The sequence below is a fragment of the Panicum hallii genome, chromosome 8, assembly GCF_002211085.1.
Source record: "Panicum hallii strain FIL2 chromosome 8, PHallii_v3.1, whole genome shotgun sequence".
Lineage (NCBI taxonomy): Eukaryota > Viridiplantae > Streptophyta > Magnoliopsida > Poales > Poaceae > Panicum > Panicum hallii.
In genome coordinates this window covers 37211544-37226330 of record NC_038049.1, presented here as the reverse complement: position 1 = coordinate 37226330, position 14787 = coordinate 37211544, and the positions used below count along the sequence as shown (strand labels likewise).

The following is a 14787-nucleotide window of genomic DNA, read 5'->3' as shown; positions in this document are numbered from 1 at the left end:
CATCCGAGATGGGTCTTCAGCACCCATGTACTCGAAGCCTAGCGTATGGCGTTGCTGGATTGGTTGGATTCGGCGTTTGAAGAATGAAACATTACTGATGCGCCGGTCACCCCTATTTCCTTATGGCCTACTATGAGAGCTAGCAACTCATCGACTTGGTTCATGTCCCCCTTGGCGAGCTTGCTGTTCCACTCCGGCCGCAGGACCGGGGGCTTACCCGGTTTTTCCAGGAGTTGGGGGACATGATTTCCGATGTAGAACCAATGGTTTTTCCATCCAGGGATGTTGGAGGGGAATTTATTGGAAAGATATCTGTCACTGGCCTGTTGCCTAAGCTGGATGCCGGCGCCTCCTACAACGGATGAATTTTTGGAGGTAGGTTGTGGTTTTACGCGGAAGAGATAGCGGCAAAAGATCCCAATGGGATTCAATTCCAAGGAAAGCTTCACAAAAGTGAATGAAAATAGCAATATGGGAGATAGAGTTTGGGTTAAGATGATGGAGCTCAAGCCTGTAGAAGTAAAGAAGGCCACGGAAGAAGGAACAGGTGGGGAGAGCCAAACCCCGTTCAGATAAATGGTAGAATGAGACGATTTCGTCTACATTTTTCATGGGAAGAGATTGGCGAAAAGAAAGGCGCCAGTTGACGAGATTTTTCTCTTGAAGCAAACCCTCAGAAACAAGATTTAGGAGGTCGTTATTGGAGCACTTACTGTAAGTCCACTCACCAGAAGGCGGCTACGATTCCTTCACCTTCCTATCTTTCTCGTTGGATCTCTTTGGCGCCATTCTAGATCTGTTTGCCACAAGTTGCTTCACTCGCATGCGCTCGGGGGCTGCAGAGAAGGGGCGGGGAGCTTCGGCTAGCTTAGGGCTTGTCAAAGGGGGTGAAGGAGGAGGACGAATTGTTGGGGATTCGTAAATTTCTCGGCGGATTGAAGATTGGAAGCACGGATTTTACCCTAAGTTACCGCGGGGTTAAATAACCAGCGGTCGGACACAGGATGCTAGATGCAGAGACAAGGTACCCTGAAATTGAGAAACTATGCCCTTGTCTATTCTTTACCTGTACGAAGCTCCGTCATATCCTGCTTTCTACCGAGACAATTGTCATCTGCAAATCAGATGTTATCAAGCATATGCTGTCGGCCTCGATGTTGAAAGGCTGACTCGGTAAGTGGATGTTCGTGCTATCAGAATTTGATATCCGGTACTAGCCTGCGAAAGCAGTCAAAGGGCAGGCGCTGGCTGACCTCGTTGCGGAAAGGACTAGCTCAGACATAGCGGCGCTTTCCATTCGCGCATGGGCAATGTTTTTCGATGGGTCAGTCTGTGGAGATGGTTCTGGCATAGGTATCTTGCTCGTCTCGCCTCGGGGGGCAACATATTCCTTTTCAATCAGATTGCCAACACCTTGTACCAATAATCTAGCCGAGTATGAAGCAGTGCACAAAGGTATGGAATTACTTCTCGACGCTAGAGCAGAAGCAGTAGAAGTTTTTAGGGATTCAAAGCTGGTCATCTCTCAGCTCACAGAGACATACCGATGTGAGAGCGAGTTGTTGTTTCCCTTGTGGAGACACTTCCAGGAGCTAATGGCCCAATTCAAATATATAAACTTCTACTAGATACCGAGGGCGCAAAATTCTGAGGCCAATAATCTTGCCCAGATGGCTTCCGGTTACAAGTACATGGCGGATGGAGCTGATTTTCCAATAAACTTGCTGGATCAGGGGGATTGGAGAGCCAATATCTTCAATTACTTGAAGGATCCGGATCGGGAGGCACCTAAGAAGATACGCTATAGAGCCATGAAGTACGTCCTGATAGGGGATGTCTTGTTCTACAGAACTCTGGAAGGGTTACTGCTTAAGTGTTTAGGGCCGATTGAGTCCAATCGGCTTCTACACGAAGTCCATGAAGGAACGTGTGGTACTCATCAATCAGCCCACACGATGAAGTGGTTGATCAGGCGCTCAGGATATTATTGGCCTAATATGCTAGAAGATTGTTTCAAATATTACAAAGGATGCCGGGCCTGTCAGAGGTTTGGAAAAATACAAATAGTACCAGCATCATTGATGAACCCTATCATCAAACCTTGGCCATTCAGGGGTTGGGCCATGGACATGATCGGCAAGATCAATCCTCCATCGAGTAAAGGCCATCAATTTATTCTGGCCATCACAGATTATTTTACCAAATGGGTAGAGGCTGTTCCTATGAAGTCAGTGACGTCGAGGGACGTCATCAATTTCGTCAAAGAACACATTATTCATAGGTTTGGGATTCCTCAGACCATTACAACAGATGGAGGGTCGGTGTTTATATCTGATGAATTCAAAAAGTTCGCTGCCGACATAGGGATTAAATTGATCAGGTCGTCTCCATACTATGCCCAAGCAAATGGACAAGCCGAAGCGTCCAATCAGAGCTTGATCAAGCTGATCAAAAGAAAGATTGATGAATATCCACGGCGTTGGCATGAAGTATTGTCGGAGGCGTTATGGGTTTATCGCGTTTCATGCCATGGTGCAACAAAAACTTCACCATATCATTTAGTATATGGACAGGAGGCTGTATTGCCATGGGAAATTACGGCCGGTTCAAGACAGATAGAGTTTCAGAATGAATTAACTGCTGAAGAATATGCAGCACTAATGAGCGACAATGTGGAAGACATTACAGAACTCAGGCTTTGGTCGCTAGAAAAGATCAAAGAAAATAAGGCCAAGGTAGCCCGTGCGTACAACAAGAAGGTTAAACCGAAGGGATTCCAAGTTGGGGATTTAGTATGGGAAGCAGTGTTACCATTGGGGACTAAGGATGCAGCGTATGGTAAATGGTCTCCAAATTGGCACGGGCCTTATAGAGTCGATCAAGTTTTGCCAGGGAATGCATACATGCTTGAAGAATTAGATGGTGTTAAATTTTCGGTGGCTGTTAATGGTCAAAATCTTAAAAAATATTTCCCGAGCATGTGGGAAGATGAGTGATGGAGCTGATGTAATGCATCAGGCTATGGACTAGTATAATCAAGGCATCAGGCTGCAAGATGGAGTGAGATGAGCAAGCCTGATATGTGGAGAAAAAGCAGCGCCGGTCCACACACAGAATTGAAGGTTGAACAGCCGATGTCAAACCATCGACTTTAGAAGCAGTAATTGGGCCTCGCCAATTCTGGGTCCTGATAAAAGCAGAGAGGATGGTTGCAGGAGTCCCTTGATCTTAAAAGAATAGGTTCGACTTCTTCGCGGGGTTTTCCTGGTACTCATATTGTTTGACCCGATGGAGGAATGGGATCCGACAACAAGCAAAGAAGTCGACTGCAGAGTACTCTTGTTATCGGCAAGATCATTTGAAAGGTACTCAAGTTCTTGGGATTGAAAGGTACTCTTGTATTGATTCCGACGGCATCGGGAGGCAGCGCGCATGTACAGGCCTTGGAAGTCAAAGGGCCGCATCTAATGGTATGGAAGCGGTATGAGCATGCACAAGTCCAAGAAGTTGAGGAAGCATTGTTTTCGGAATTATCGTTGCCAAAACCAGGGGGGCATGTGTTATCGCCGTAATTTGACTGGGCCAAAGGGTAGGCCGAGAGCAACATGGGCTGAAGAAAGTCATCGTAACAGTCTGCAAATCAGCTTCTGAGCGAACGTGTCAAGGGCCAGGATGGCCGTGTATCTAAGGATAGTTTAAATATAGTAAGTTAGAGATTGTATCGTAATCAGCTAGGGTTAGTTAGAAAAGATTAAGTCTCCGGACTATAAATATGTATCGTGAGATTCAATTAAAAGAATCAATCATCCACAATAAACTGTCGGCACATCGCCACCCCTGTCTAAGGGCTTTCTCCAGGTAATCGACATGCTGCTCCGATCATGTCCTGCATGGTCGGAGCAGTGTTGCGTTTATCTGTTTATCCTTGTGTTGCTCGTACTGAAGCGTTTTTGATGGCGAGTAACACTAGTTATCTTAAACGATTATGATGCTGCAATGATTCTGAACAGTAGATCTATGCTTTGCTTGCTTCTTGTAATCGTTTAGCTGTCTTTATGTTCGATCTCGGGCATAGGGGCAGCGCCTTGCTCCATTATTACTTAGGTGCTGATTGGATCCAAGGGAAAATGGCAAAAGGGCAAATGGTAAAATTTTTGCTCCTGTCACATCAGATGTTTGGACGCTAATTAGAAGTATTAAATATAGTTTAATTAAAAAACTAATTACATAGATGAGGACTAAATGACGAGACGAATCTATTAAGCCTAATTAATCCATAATTAGCAAAATTACGGTAGCATTTGCCCTTTTGCACTTTGGGGTGTTTGGATCCAAAAGTGCAAAAAAAGTGCAAAAGAGCAAAAGTTTTGCACTTTCTCTTTCTCTTTCCATTGGATCCGAACAGGCCCTTAGTAAATCTAATCTGTTATGGTAATTCTTTGTGTTACAAAGAATTGGTTTAATATCTGTATGATTAGGCCCTTCAAACGGGTTAAATGTTCCGGCTGCATGTTTGGTGCCTTATGATAACCTGACAAGGGATTGTTCCGGGAATCAACTTGTTAGTTGGTTTTTAGGCCTCTTTTTTGGGTTAGCGTATTGCTATCTTTCATGTTCGTTAGGCTTAACCACGCGTAGAATGTTCCGGTTATACAGTGAAAGCTTTTACCGTCGTAGATTGAATTAGCTTGGTAATTGCAGAGCATGTTTCTATCTTTTCCATCGGGTTTGTGCGAATGATCGTATATTTAGTAGATCCGATCCGTTAAACATGGCAATCGGCTTCTTCTAGCCGATTCTGATAAGTACCCGAAGGTTCAACCTGTTATCAAGATAGGTCCGACCTAGTACAATGACTCCGTCGGCTTCTTTAGCTGATTTTGAGAGTCATTGTAAGAGCCGATCACGGCTCGAACTAATGTTTAACATGTCTGTGCACGCAGGAAAATAGCTGACAAACGACTTCTACACCTTCCTGATCAGGTATAGGTCAGGTGGCACGCCTAGCACTTCACCAAGCTAGGGCGTGTGCCGGACTCTTGGGCTGTTGACCGAGGGACCGGGGCCCACCAACAGTCCCGGAAGCCTCCCGGCTCCTCGTGTTGCCTGTCACTGCTCGCCGGTGGGTTTTGACCGATAACACCGAGGAAGTACTCAAAGAAGAACTTCAAGATGGAGCTTGAAAAGAAGCCGAAGACTACTTTGAAAGTACTCGAGGAGTCTGCAGTACTCAGCTACGAAAAGCTCAGGAGCTTATCAGACCCGGGACTACAGGACTGTGTACATAACGTAGTTCATACAGGAATAGGGGATATGACATGTCCTGTACCTTATCTGTGTTGTATTCTACTCACATGCGAAGTAGAACTAGCCGATACAGAAGGAAGCTACTCGAGTTGTACTCGAGTACGATTCCTAGGCTAGTGTTGGATTAGGATTCATGTAACCCTGTCCTCTCGGATATATAAGAGCGGGCAGGGACCCCCCCCCGAAATACATCAACACCCAAGGCAATACAAACCACCAAACAGGACGTAGGGTATTACGCACATCGCGGTCTGAACCTGTCTAAACCTTGTGTTGATTGCATCTTCGAGTTGCTGATCTCGGCGTCATCCTACCTAAAACTCACCACCTTGGGCATACCCCTCGATGGGCAGGCGTTAAAACACCGACATATAGACCCGTATTAATAGTGTTACTGCAAAAGAGAATGACAATTCTTTGGGTGCTTTGGACTTTTTTATGATCAATTACAGAGCTATTTCTTTTTAGACCAAAGACCAACCCTTCTTATACTGAAAGCATGATAAAGTTCTTCCTCGGGATACCAGCTTACAACCGAAGGTGTTCAACGGTTGAGAAAAAAGAATTAAACCCCACTCCACACCGCCAAAGGGACTGATCCACCACCTAAGACATATAGAGAAAAGCCAAAGAAAAAAAAAGAGGAGACCAACTCCCTCCCAAACAGAACGCAAACTAGAACAAAGCCTAGGCTATGCATAGGTTGTAGCTCAAAGCATGAATAGCATCAAACACACAGTTCTCATTCAAAGCATCTTGAAATTAAATCACCATCTCCGGTCTGACCCTCGAATATTGTGCGAGAGGTTCTAATAGCATGAACACAAGGCACATATCTCGTATTGCTATGGCAGATCAAGCATGCAAATCTAGTTGCCATGACTACAAGAACACCCTATGCAATCTATATCGATCATATATTGGAATAAGCACACTCATAATAGCAGAAATCATAAAAGGAGGTATATGGATCACTCCTTAATCGGAACACATGAATTGCATAATTGTGACAAACTGTTGATCACCAAATCGCCACTGAGATTATATTTTTGATCTGTTGATCATAGCTCCAGAACTCCTGCATGGATCTTCCTTGTAAGGTCCCCATGATGGCCAGCCTCGGATCTCCTAGAGGCAAATGAATGCTCAAGGCCGATTGACCTGACCTTCCTTTTTGCCTCCATCGCCCATTTTGCCAAGTAATCTCTTGATCTTATAGATGATACTTGTGACTTGCACATGGGCGTAGCTCGTCGATATCTTTGGGGTCACCCTCTTTGCCAACTTCTTGCATACTTAGCTTCCAAATCTTCTATATATAATGCATGTACGTCAAATCCTAGCACCAGAGGATATGGAAATACTTGCTAGACCGATCGAACTAAAGGGGTCTCAGCCAATCGGTCTGGCCTCTTTTTGGTCTTCCTGGTCATCATCTTTTGTGAGCTCATCCCGGGTTTTGGATGTCATTTATGACCACTTTCATGAAAAACAGGACATTCTCCAAAACACAAATAGTATACCCGATTATAAAGTATGTTCAGTGATGATGATGTTGTTTCAAGCTATTATTGAAGATAAATAGAGTAAAAGGTGTTGTAACTCAGTACCAACAACCTGCCCTTAGAAATCCTTTTTAAAATACAAAATAATAGCATATCTCATATAGTCACAATTGACTCTATGGTGTATTGGAGGGTAAGGCACATGCAAGTCTAGTGGTCACGAGTTTGAGTCTTGTAAACCACATGCCAGTAAAAAAATACACAACTTTGTGACTTACTACATGGTGGCCTCAGGGGTAGGTGAAAAAAATCATTTTTAGCTAATTTTTATTTTTTAATATTTAAAATCAACTTTTAGAGGCAGTCCCACGCTTAGAAGTACCTTATTTTTAACTGCGAAAAGTAGAAACGGTTGGTATATCTATCCCTAAAAATACTATTTTGTCCATCCTGTAGAAATATTTTTTATAATTGTGGTTTTGTACCCTTTGGTGGTCCCCAGCCACGGCTGTGACAAGAAAACAACTACTGTAAATGAACTGAAGTCATCGTTAGGGTACTCGATGGTATCACTTTGATGTGGAAATTTACCAATCTGACTTTTGAACACTGTATATACACATATTCTCTTTGAAATTAATTTAATTTAGCTTCAAAAAGGACACGTATGAAAGCTGCCTGCTCCAATTGAACATGTGTGCACATGTGCAGCTGCAGAAAATAAAAAACAGTTGCCATCTGATGGATTGCGACCAATACGTTTCTTGTAACTCACTAACCGCCCATAGCGCCAGCCACAAACACCAATTCCGGAAAGGATTGGAACTTATGCATCCGCGTAAGCGGTTTTATTGGTTACCTCGAATATAGCATTTGATTTAAATTTAAGTTCTAAAAAATTATATCAGTTTATACATGGTCTCGAATATAATGGAACCTGATCTTATCTACCGCCGAAAGCAGATGCACACGAAGCATTTATAACATACAACCATCGCTACGGGAAAACACTTTTCTAGTATAGGTTGGATATAGTTCAAAAAAAATGTGTTCCTAGATATATTTGTGTAATTATATTTGTAATAAATATTGTCTAACTATGGTCCCTGCACCAACTAAGAATGCATACTACTCCTTTTTTTTACATGTCACATTTCTTTTATTCCAAGTCAAACTTGTCAAATTTTAATTATGCTTATATTAGAATATTATAACAACATCTATACTGGAAGAGTATTTATAAAGACAGAAATATATCCATCTACTAAACAGCTGTTTATAGAGCATCCCAACCCCTCAGCCACATGAGAACAAATGGGATTCTTTACCGTTAGATTGCATTAAAAACACGAACCAAACAACGTACCATAATAATTTCTCCGATATACGACTTTTCAGATATGAATTTCGTATGTAAAAATGCTTTGCATTCTTCAAGTTCTCTTATATATACTAGACTCAAAACAAGTTTACGAGGAAACATTCCCAGACTCAAAACAAGTTTATGGACATTATATATAGAATGTGCCAAGTAATTTCTCCTGGAAATGTGACATATAAATAACTGCTATTGCACTGTGCTATCGCTGACTCAAGGAAGGCACCGAGAGAGCAGATCAAGGGCGCCGCAAACACCTGCCACGTCTAATGAAGCATATGCTAATCTCATCTGCTAAATCTGGCAGATACCGCATTCCATGGAACGTACGTGGTAGACGCGCACTCCTCGTTGCTCAATTAAAGGGAAATATACACACACATAAGCACTACTGTCTGCCAACACGCAAACTTATTTAGCACTGCAAATCCACAACCCCACATAAGTTCTGATCTGGTTCACCATGGTATTGGGAAGGATGTTGATATATTGCATGGACGTCATGGGTAGACCTCGATGAGTGACCGAACGCCCAGAACCGGTGTTATCTTGTAGTCACAGAATCCTGCTTCGAAGAAGATCTTCTTCCACTGGTTCTCATCTCTCTCGGTGCCGTTGATGAACATGATGAACAGATCAAAGACCACCTGCATCTCTTTCTGCTTCTTGTCAGACTGTCCTGCGCCAATCACAATATCTATGATTACCACCTTTCCTCCTTCGTCTCTTGGAGGAATAGCTTTTTTGCAGTTCTTCAATATCTTGACACATTCTTCATCGTTCCAGTCATGCAAGACCCACTAGGAGGCAAAAAAAAAAGTCATATTTATCTTATTAATATCTAGAAGTATTTCAAAAGTGAATATGGACCCGGACCTAAACGACTGGTCTGAAACCACTGATATCAGGTCAGGAGTACCTTACTTGCTTGCGCCATCTTCAGCTTATTACATATTCAAGATCAGTAATAAGATAGCATGCTAAACGACCACATACCTTGAGAAATATCACGCTTGCTGGTGGCACAGTCTCAAACATGTCGCCAGCGATGTAGTGCACGTTGGTGTCGTTGGGAGCATCTGCAACAACATGGCCAAGGTCTAGCACACTGCATTTCAGATGTGGGAACGCCTTCACGATGGCATGTGCCGCGGCGCCATGTCCCCCACCAACGTCGATCAACGAGTCTATCCCATGGAACACCTCCCCGAACTCATTGACAACAATGTCCATGATGAATTCAGTGTCCGATTCCATCCCGCTATTGAAGAGCGCGTTGAATGCTGGGTCACGGTCGGCTAGCTCCCAAAGAGTGTGATCGTTCCTCAGCTGGAACATGCATGGTTCGGGCCGTTCACGCCGGAGCCACCCACCAAGCTCAAACAAGGAGGAGACCAAGGTCGATTGGAGTAGCATGGCGGTGATGGGTACCTGGTTCCGTGAGCCGACAAGGAGGCGGGACATTGGTGTGAGCGTGTACAGGAGCTGCTCGCAGCTTCTGATGCCCGATGGTGCCTGTTGGGCACTGAAGACACCAGTGGCCGTGAGCACACGCATGAGGCGGCTCAAGCAGGGAATCTTGGCCGGAGGGACCATAGCTCTGGTGGCTATTTGGGAGAGGGTTGCGCCGCCTCCATGGTGTTGGATGGTCTCGGCGATGCGGAGGTCTAGGGCAGATTTGAGGGCCATGGACTTGACAAAGGCAAATGTGTTTTGCCAGAGGTCAAGCTGAGCGTCAAGCAAGGTCTGGCCTGCGAGCGCCATGGTTCTATGCTACTGCCGCCGTTTTCTATTGTGGTGAGCCATCTGTAGGTAGGGCCTCTTTATATAGATGTTATCCGAGGAATTACTTCATTGGCCCAGACTGGACCTATGATCCACCGGAATGTTTGGCAATGCAATAACATTACTTCCAACGAAAAAAAAAGCTAGCGCACCTGCGCGCCTAATAATCATAGCAGAAACCATCGGGCATATCTACAATCGCATATCTTGTGGGACAAAATGTTGAACCCTTTGAGCCCAACCTGAGACCTCAAATATCTCAGCCTACAGCTCAGCAGACCCCACGTTTGTGGGAAGAAAAGATAGTTAGAAAAAAGCTGACGCACATGCTGGACTCACTTTGTCAGGCCCACGGCAGGAGGACCTTGCCCTGGTCCTCCCATTTCACTTCAGGCTCATGTTTTGTAGTTTGTTTGCTCTGGGAGGATGTTCCAATCGGAACCGTGAAATCGTCAAGGCGCATGCGAAAGTTTGTGCCTCTATCGAAAGAGATGTCTAGTCTGTGACTTGTCCTCAACGGTGGGAGATATGCATGCTCTCTCCTCCATCCACCACGCAGAGATTTTTCTTGATTCTTGAACATGGCGTGATGTCAAATTCTGGTGATACAAACCATCCCTTGGTACAATGAACCTACATTGAAAAAATAGTGACACACAGAGCGATAATATCCCATTGCTGATGGGATGTTTCGGGGACCCTAATTGGTCATGTGCCAAAGAAAAGGTGGTGACAGCTAACGAGCTGATGAGCTCAGGCAGAGGAGGAGGAGACGGATCGGACCAGTGGCGAGAGCTCAGGGGAGCGATGCAGGCCGAACTCGAATGGTCGTGGGCAAATTGAACTGCAGGAACAATCAGGTGTCAGAGCGAGGTGAGATGAAGTAGCAGCAGGGCTAGGATGGGCGTAGAGCTTTTTGGGGGGGGTGCGGGGGGTGGGGGTGTGGGCGGTGAGATGAAGACGAGGCAAGGTACGTCAGCAGTCAAGGCACTAGAAGAGATGTTTTAATCAATGACGGTCAACTTCCGTTACAAAACTCTAAAAAATCATTACAAAGTGTGATCTGTGACGGTTTCAAATTTCATCATGGATTGAGCGTCACGGATTGACCTGTATGACGGATTTATTAAACAGTAAGACTCAATCTGTGACGGTTCTAAGCCACAGAAAGACGATGCAAGGTACGTGAGCGGTCAAGGCACTAGAAGAAATATTTTAATCAATGACGGTCAACTTCCATTACAAAAGCCTCAAAAACCATTACAAAGTGTGATCTGTGACGGTTTCAAATTTCATTATGGATTGAGCGTCACGGATTGACCTGCATGACGGATTTATTAAATCGTAAGACTCAATATGTGATGGTTCTAAGCCATTACAGATTAGCCTTAGGCTCAGTTAAGTCCAACCTAAGTCCAGTATTAGTTATGAAAATAACCGTCACAAGCATAGACTCTATGTGTCACTTGTTGAATGACCAAGTTATCACGAGACATATGGCTGCTGACGTGGATGCTGACATGGATGATGATATGACTGTTGTTGGTGATGTGGACGATGACATGGACGCTGACGTGGATGATGACATGGCTGTTCACGCTGATATAGATGCTGATGTCGATGCTGACATGACCGCAGATGCTGACGTGGACCTACTGTGGATGCTGACATCATCATGTCATCTCATTTACTAACAGGCCCACTAATCTCAGGCCCATTGTTATTTCAGCCCAACCCAGATTAAATTCCAGGCCACCAAATTCAGCTTTCAGCCCAAAAAAAGCCACACAAACAACACCATAATCTGGTGAATACAACAAATTAAACACTACAAAATCACAGCACACGGTTCATCCAGTACCACATCAAATAGAGTCATGTTCCAGAAAAGTCATACAACCATCAACAAGTTCATACAGCACCAAGTTCCATCCAGAGTCAGAATCACAGGAGCAAACCACCATGGCACATGAGCCACTCCACCAAAAAGAAAAATTTAGGCTCCTGCAAATTCATGCAATTGCAGCAGCAGAACGCATGCAGTTGCAGCAATAACACAAAACCTGTTCTAGCAAAAGCCAACAGACAAGCATGTAGCTAACTTGGTCGAACCTGACTTAGCACAAGTTCCAGTTTTGCATTCATCTCATCTTGCATGTTCATCTCCTCTCCATCCCTGCTTCTTGACTCCTCTGTTTCCTGCACTTCCTTTGACAATTCATCCATTTTTGCACATGGTATTGACAATGGCTCGAAGCTCAGCATTGGCCCTCCTCTCCGCTGCCAAATCTGCTCGAATGTCCTGTTCACTGGACGTAGGCCGCGTAATCTGGATGCCCACATTCTGAAGGAACTTGTTCTTCCTTGTCTTCTCAGAAAGCACATCGAATACAACTTCATTCACAGACTTCGGTTGTTCATTTCCTTCACTTCCTTCACTTCCCTCGCTTCCTGTTTGTGCAGACAACTTGTTTTCCATTTGAGACTAGCAAGAAAGCAGAAAGCATAGTCATGATCATGAGATACAACTTAAAAAAATAAATTCAAAAAAGCACTCTATCTGAAAGGTGTCTTACAATTGCTGATTGTACAGCAGGCGTCTGGCCTCTCTTCGTGCTGTAGTGGCAATCCTTGAACAAATCCAATGCAGTAGGTTCTTGATCATTGTGGCAAGGTCAAGGTGAGCTTAAGGTCATGGCCTGATGCCACCTTTTGGATGCACAACATTAGAAACCCTGCATACTTATAATCAACACTGATACCACTTTTTGCGTGCACAACATTACAGACCCTACATACTTTTGCCATAAAACTTTCAGCGAGTGTTTATCAACTTGAAGCTTTTTTCTATTCCTAACTAAAAACATTAAGTCTAACTTAACTACATATGCTTATATAGATTTTCCATATATATATATATATACATATACAGCTTCCACAGGATATTGCTTGTAATCAAGATTGAAGACAGCAAAATTATAGTCTTCGACACAATATGGAAACCACCAAGCAAATAAGTTTTGTACAAATCATAATTTATTTTCTATATATTTAAAATTTATTTCATATCTAGATGCATAATAAAAACTATACGTACGTAGATTTACCAAAATGATCTAAATTTGGAACGGAGGCGGTACATCTCTTGCCCACTTGAATGCATGCATGGGTGGTTGCCGTATCACCCATAGCCATCAACGCCCAAAGGGTCAGCAGCGGAATGGCCGACGACAGGGTGGAAAGGTCTACATGATCTTTGAAGCTTGCATGGCATGTATTTCCTATTGCACCATTTGGCCTCCTCGAGGTAATATTTCGACAGCAGTATATACTGGACAAGAAAAAATAAGGCTGGTGATTCGATCTGTCCAGAAACATCATAAACTTCATTGTTTTTACGTTACCCCAACATACTACTTTTACTGAAACAAACAATATCCCGGACGGTAGCACATATTGGATTGCGCCTGGCGGAATACAGGTTACTTACCTCTTTTTTGGACATCAGACGCACGATACTTTTCACCTTACTCCAGCATATCCTTGAATTCATTGAAAATGCTTAATGTCTTGATGTAAAACGCCCGCAGATATTCAGGTACAGCAGAAGCCGCGCACTCGCATCCCATCTGCAGATAACAATTATTATATATATACACACTGTACATAGTTCCCCTGTTCTTGATTAAGATACGAATAGCACGTAACACTCGATAGTGTTGGTAGCAAGGTAGAGTGAGGCAATTAATCATGTACGTAGCTCCTAATAACAAATATTTAGCAAACCATTAAAAAAGTTACCTTGGATAGCTTCACTGAACCTTTTTGCACTCCTCTCAAAGGTTGCATGGGCAGCATAGGTGTCATCCATCAGGCTTATGAAAGCAATCATCTTGGATAACAGTATTCTCGCTTGAGAGTATATATCCCTCCCCTTGGAAAAGCCCAGAAGTACACCTCCACAGGTCACGACAGTAGGTCAGCTTCACATCCTCATAAATCAAGCAGGGGGATCTTGGCCAGAGGGAGAGCGCCATGGTTCTGTGCTACTGCCGCCATTTTCTATTGTGGTGAGCCATCTGTGGGTAGGGCCTCTTTATATGGATTTTTTTGCGAGGGTTACTTCACCGGCCCAGACTGCAACCAATGATCCAAAGACTTCCGGAAAGTTTGGCAATGCAATGACATTACTTCCACGAGCACAAAAGCTAGCGCACCTGGTCGCCTAATAATCATAGCATAAACCATTGAAAACCATCCAAAGAAAGAGCGCAATCACCTGGGTCCTACAAGCTGATAAAACATCTACAATCGCATTTCTTGTGGAACATGTTGAATCCTATGAGCCCAAATATCTCAGGCTACCCAGCAGATCCCACGATTGTGGGGAAAAAAAGATAGTTACAAAAAAGTTGATGCACATGCTGGCCTCACCTTGCTTGTCAGGTCTTGGCCGGGTCCTCCCCAGTTCACTTCAGGCTCACGTTGAGTAGTTGGTTTTTGCTCTGGGTGGATGTTTCAGTCCGAACCGTGAAATCGTCAAGGCGCATGCGACGGTTCGTGCCTCTATCGAAAGAGATGTCTACTGTGTGACTTGTCCTCAACGGTGGGAGATATGCATGCTCTCTCCTCCATCCACCACGGAGAGATTTTTCTTGATTCTTGAGCATGGCGTGATGTCAATTTCTGGTGATACGAACCATCCCTTGGTACATTGGTTGAACTAGTTCAACATTTTTCATATATATACTACAATAATTTCATATCAAATGTTGAACTAGTTTGTCAAAAAAGTTGAATTACGTTTTATAG

The 14787-nt window shown here is 43.9% G+C and overlaps 1 protein-coding gene and 1 long non-coding RNA gene across 4 annotated transcripts; both read right to left on the bottom strand.

Moving 5' to 3' along the window:
• Positions 1–8300: 8300 nt before the first annotated feature.
• LOC112872440 (O-methyltransferase ZRP4-like) lies at positions 8301–10003 on the bottom strand. Of its 2 annotated transcripts, XM_025935515.1 has the most exons (3): positions 9622–10003; positions 9187–9519; positions 8301–8990 (listed from the first exon to the last, which is right to left on the bottom strand). In XM_025935515.1, exons 1-3 carry the CDS (start codon positions 9952–9954, stop codon positions 8691–8693), a joined length of 966 nt encoding a protein of 321 aa, XP_025791300.1. In that variant the 5' UTR covers positions 9955–10003; the 3' UTR covers positions 8301–8690. The 2 variants fall into 2 exon arrangements, with proteins under 2 accessions (XP_025791300.1, XP_025791299.1); XM_025935514.1 differs by having other exon boundaries at positions 9187–10002.
• A 1808-nt stretch (positions 10004–11811) lies between these two features.
• On the bottom strand, positions 11812–14359 carry LOC112902146. Of its 2 annotated transcripts, none has more exons than XR_003230494.1 (5): positions 13777–14359; positions 13466–13604; positions 13073–13306; positions 12552–12710; positions 11812–12460 (listed from the first exon to the last, which is right to left on the bottom strand). It is a non-coding gene; the product is annotated as an uncharacterized LOC112902146 (long non-coding RNA). The 2 variants fall into 2 exon arrangements; XR_003230493.1 differs by having other exon boundaries at positions 13083–13306; positions 13777–14356.
• Between the last annotated feature and the right edge of the window lie 428 nt (positions 14360–14787).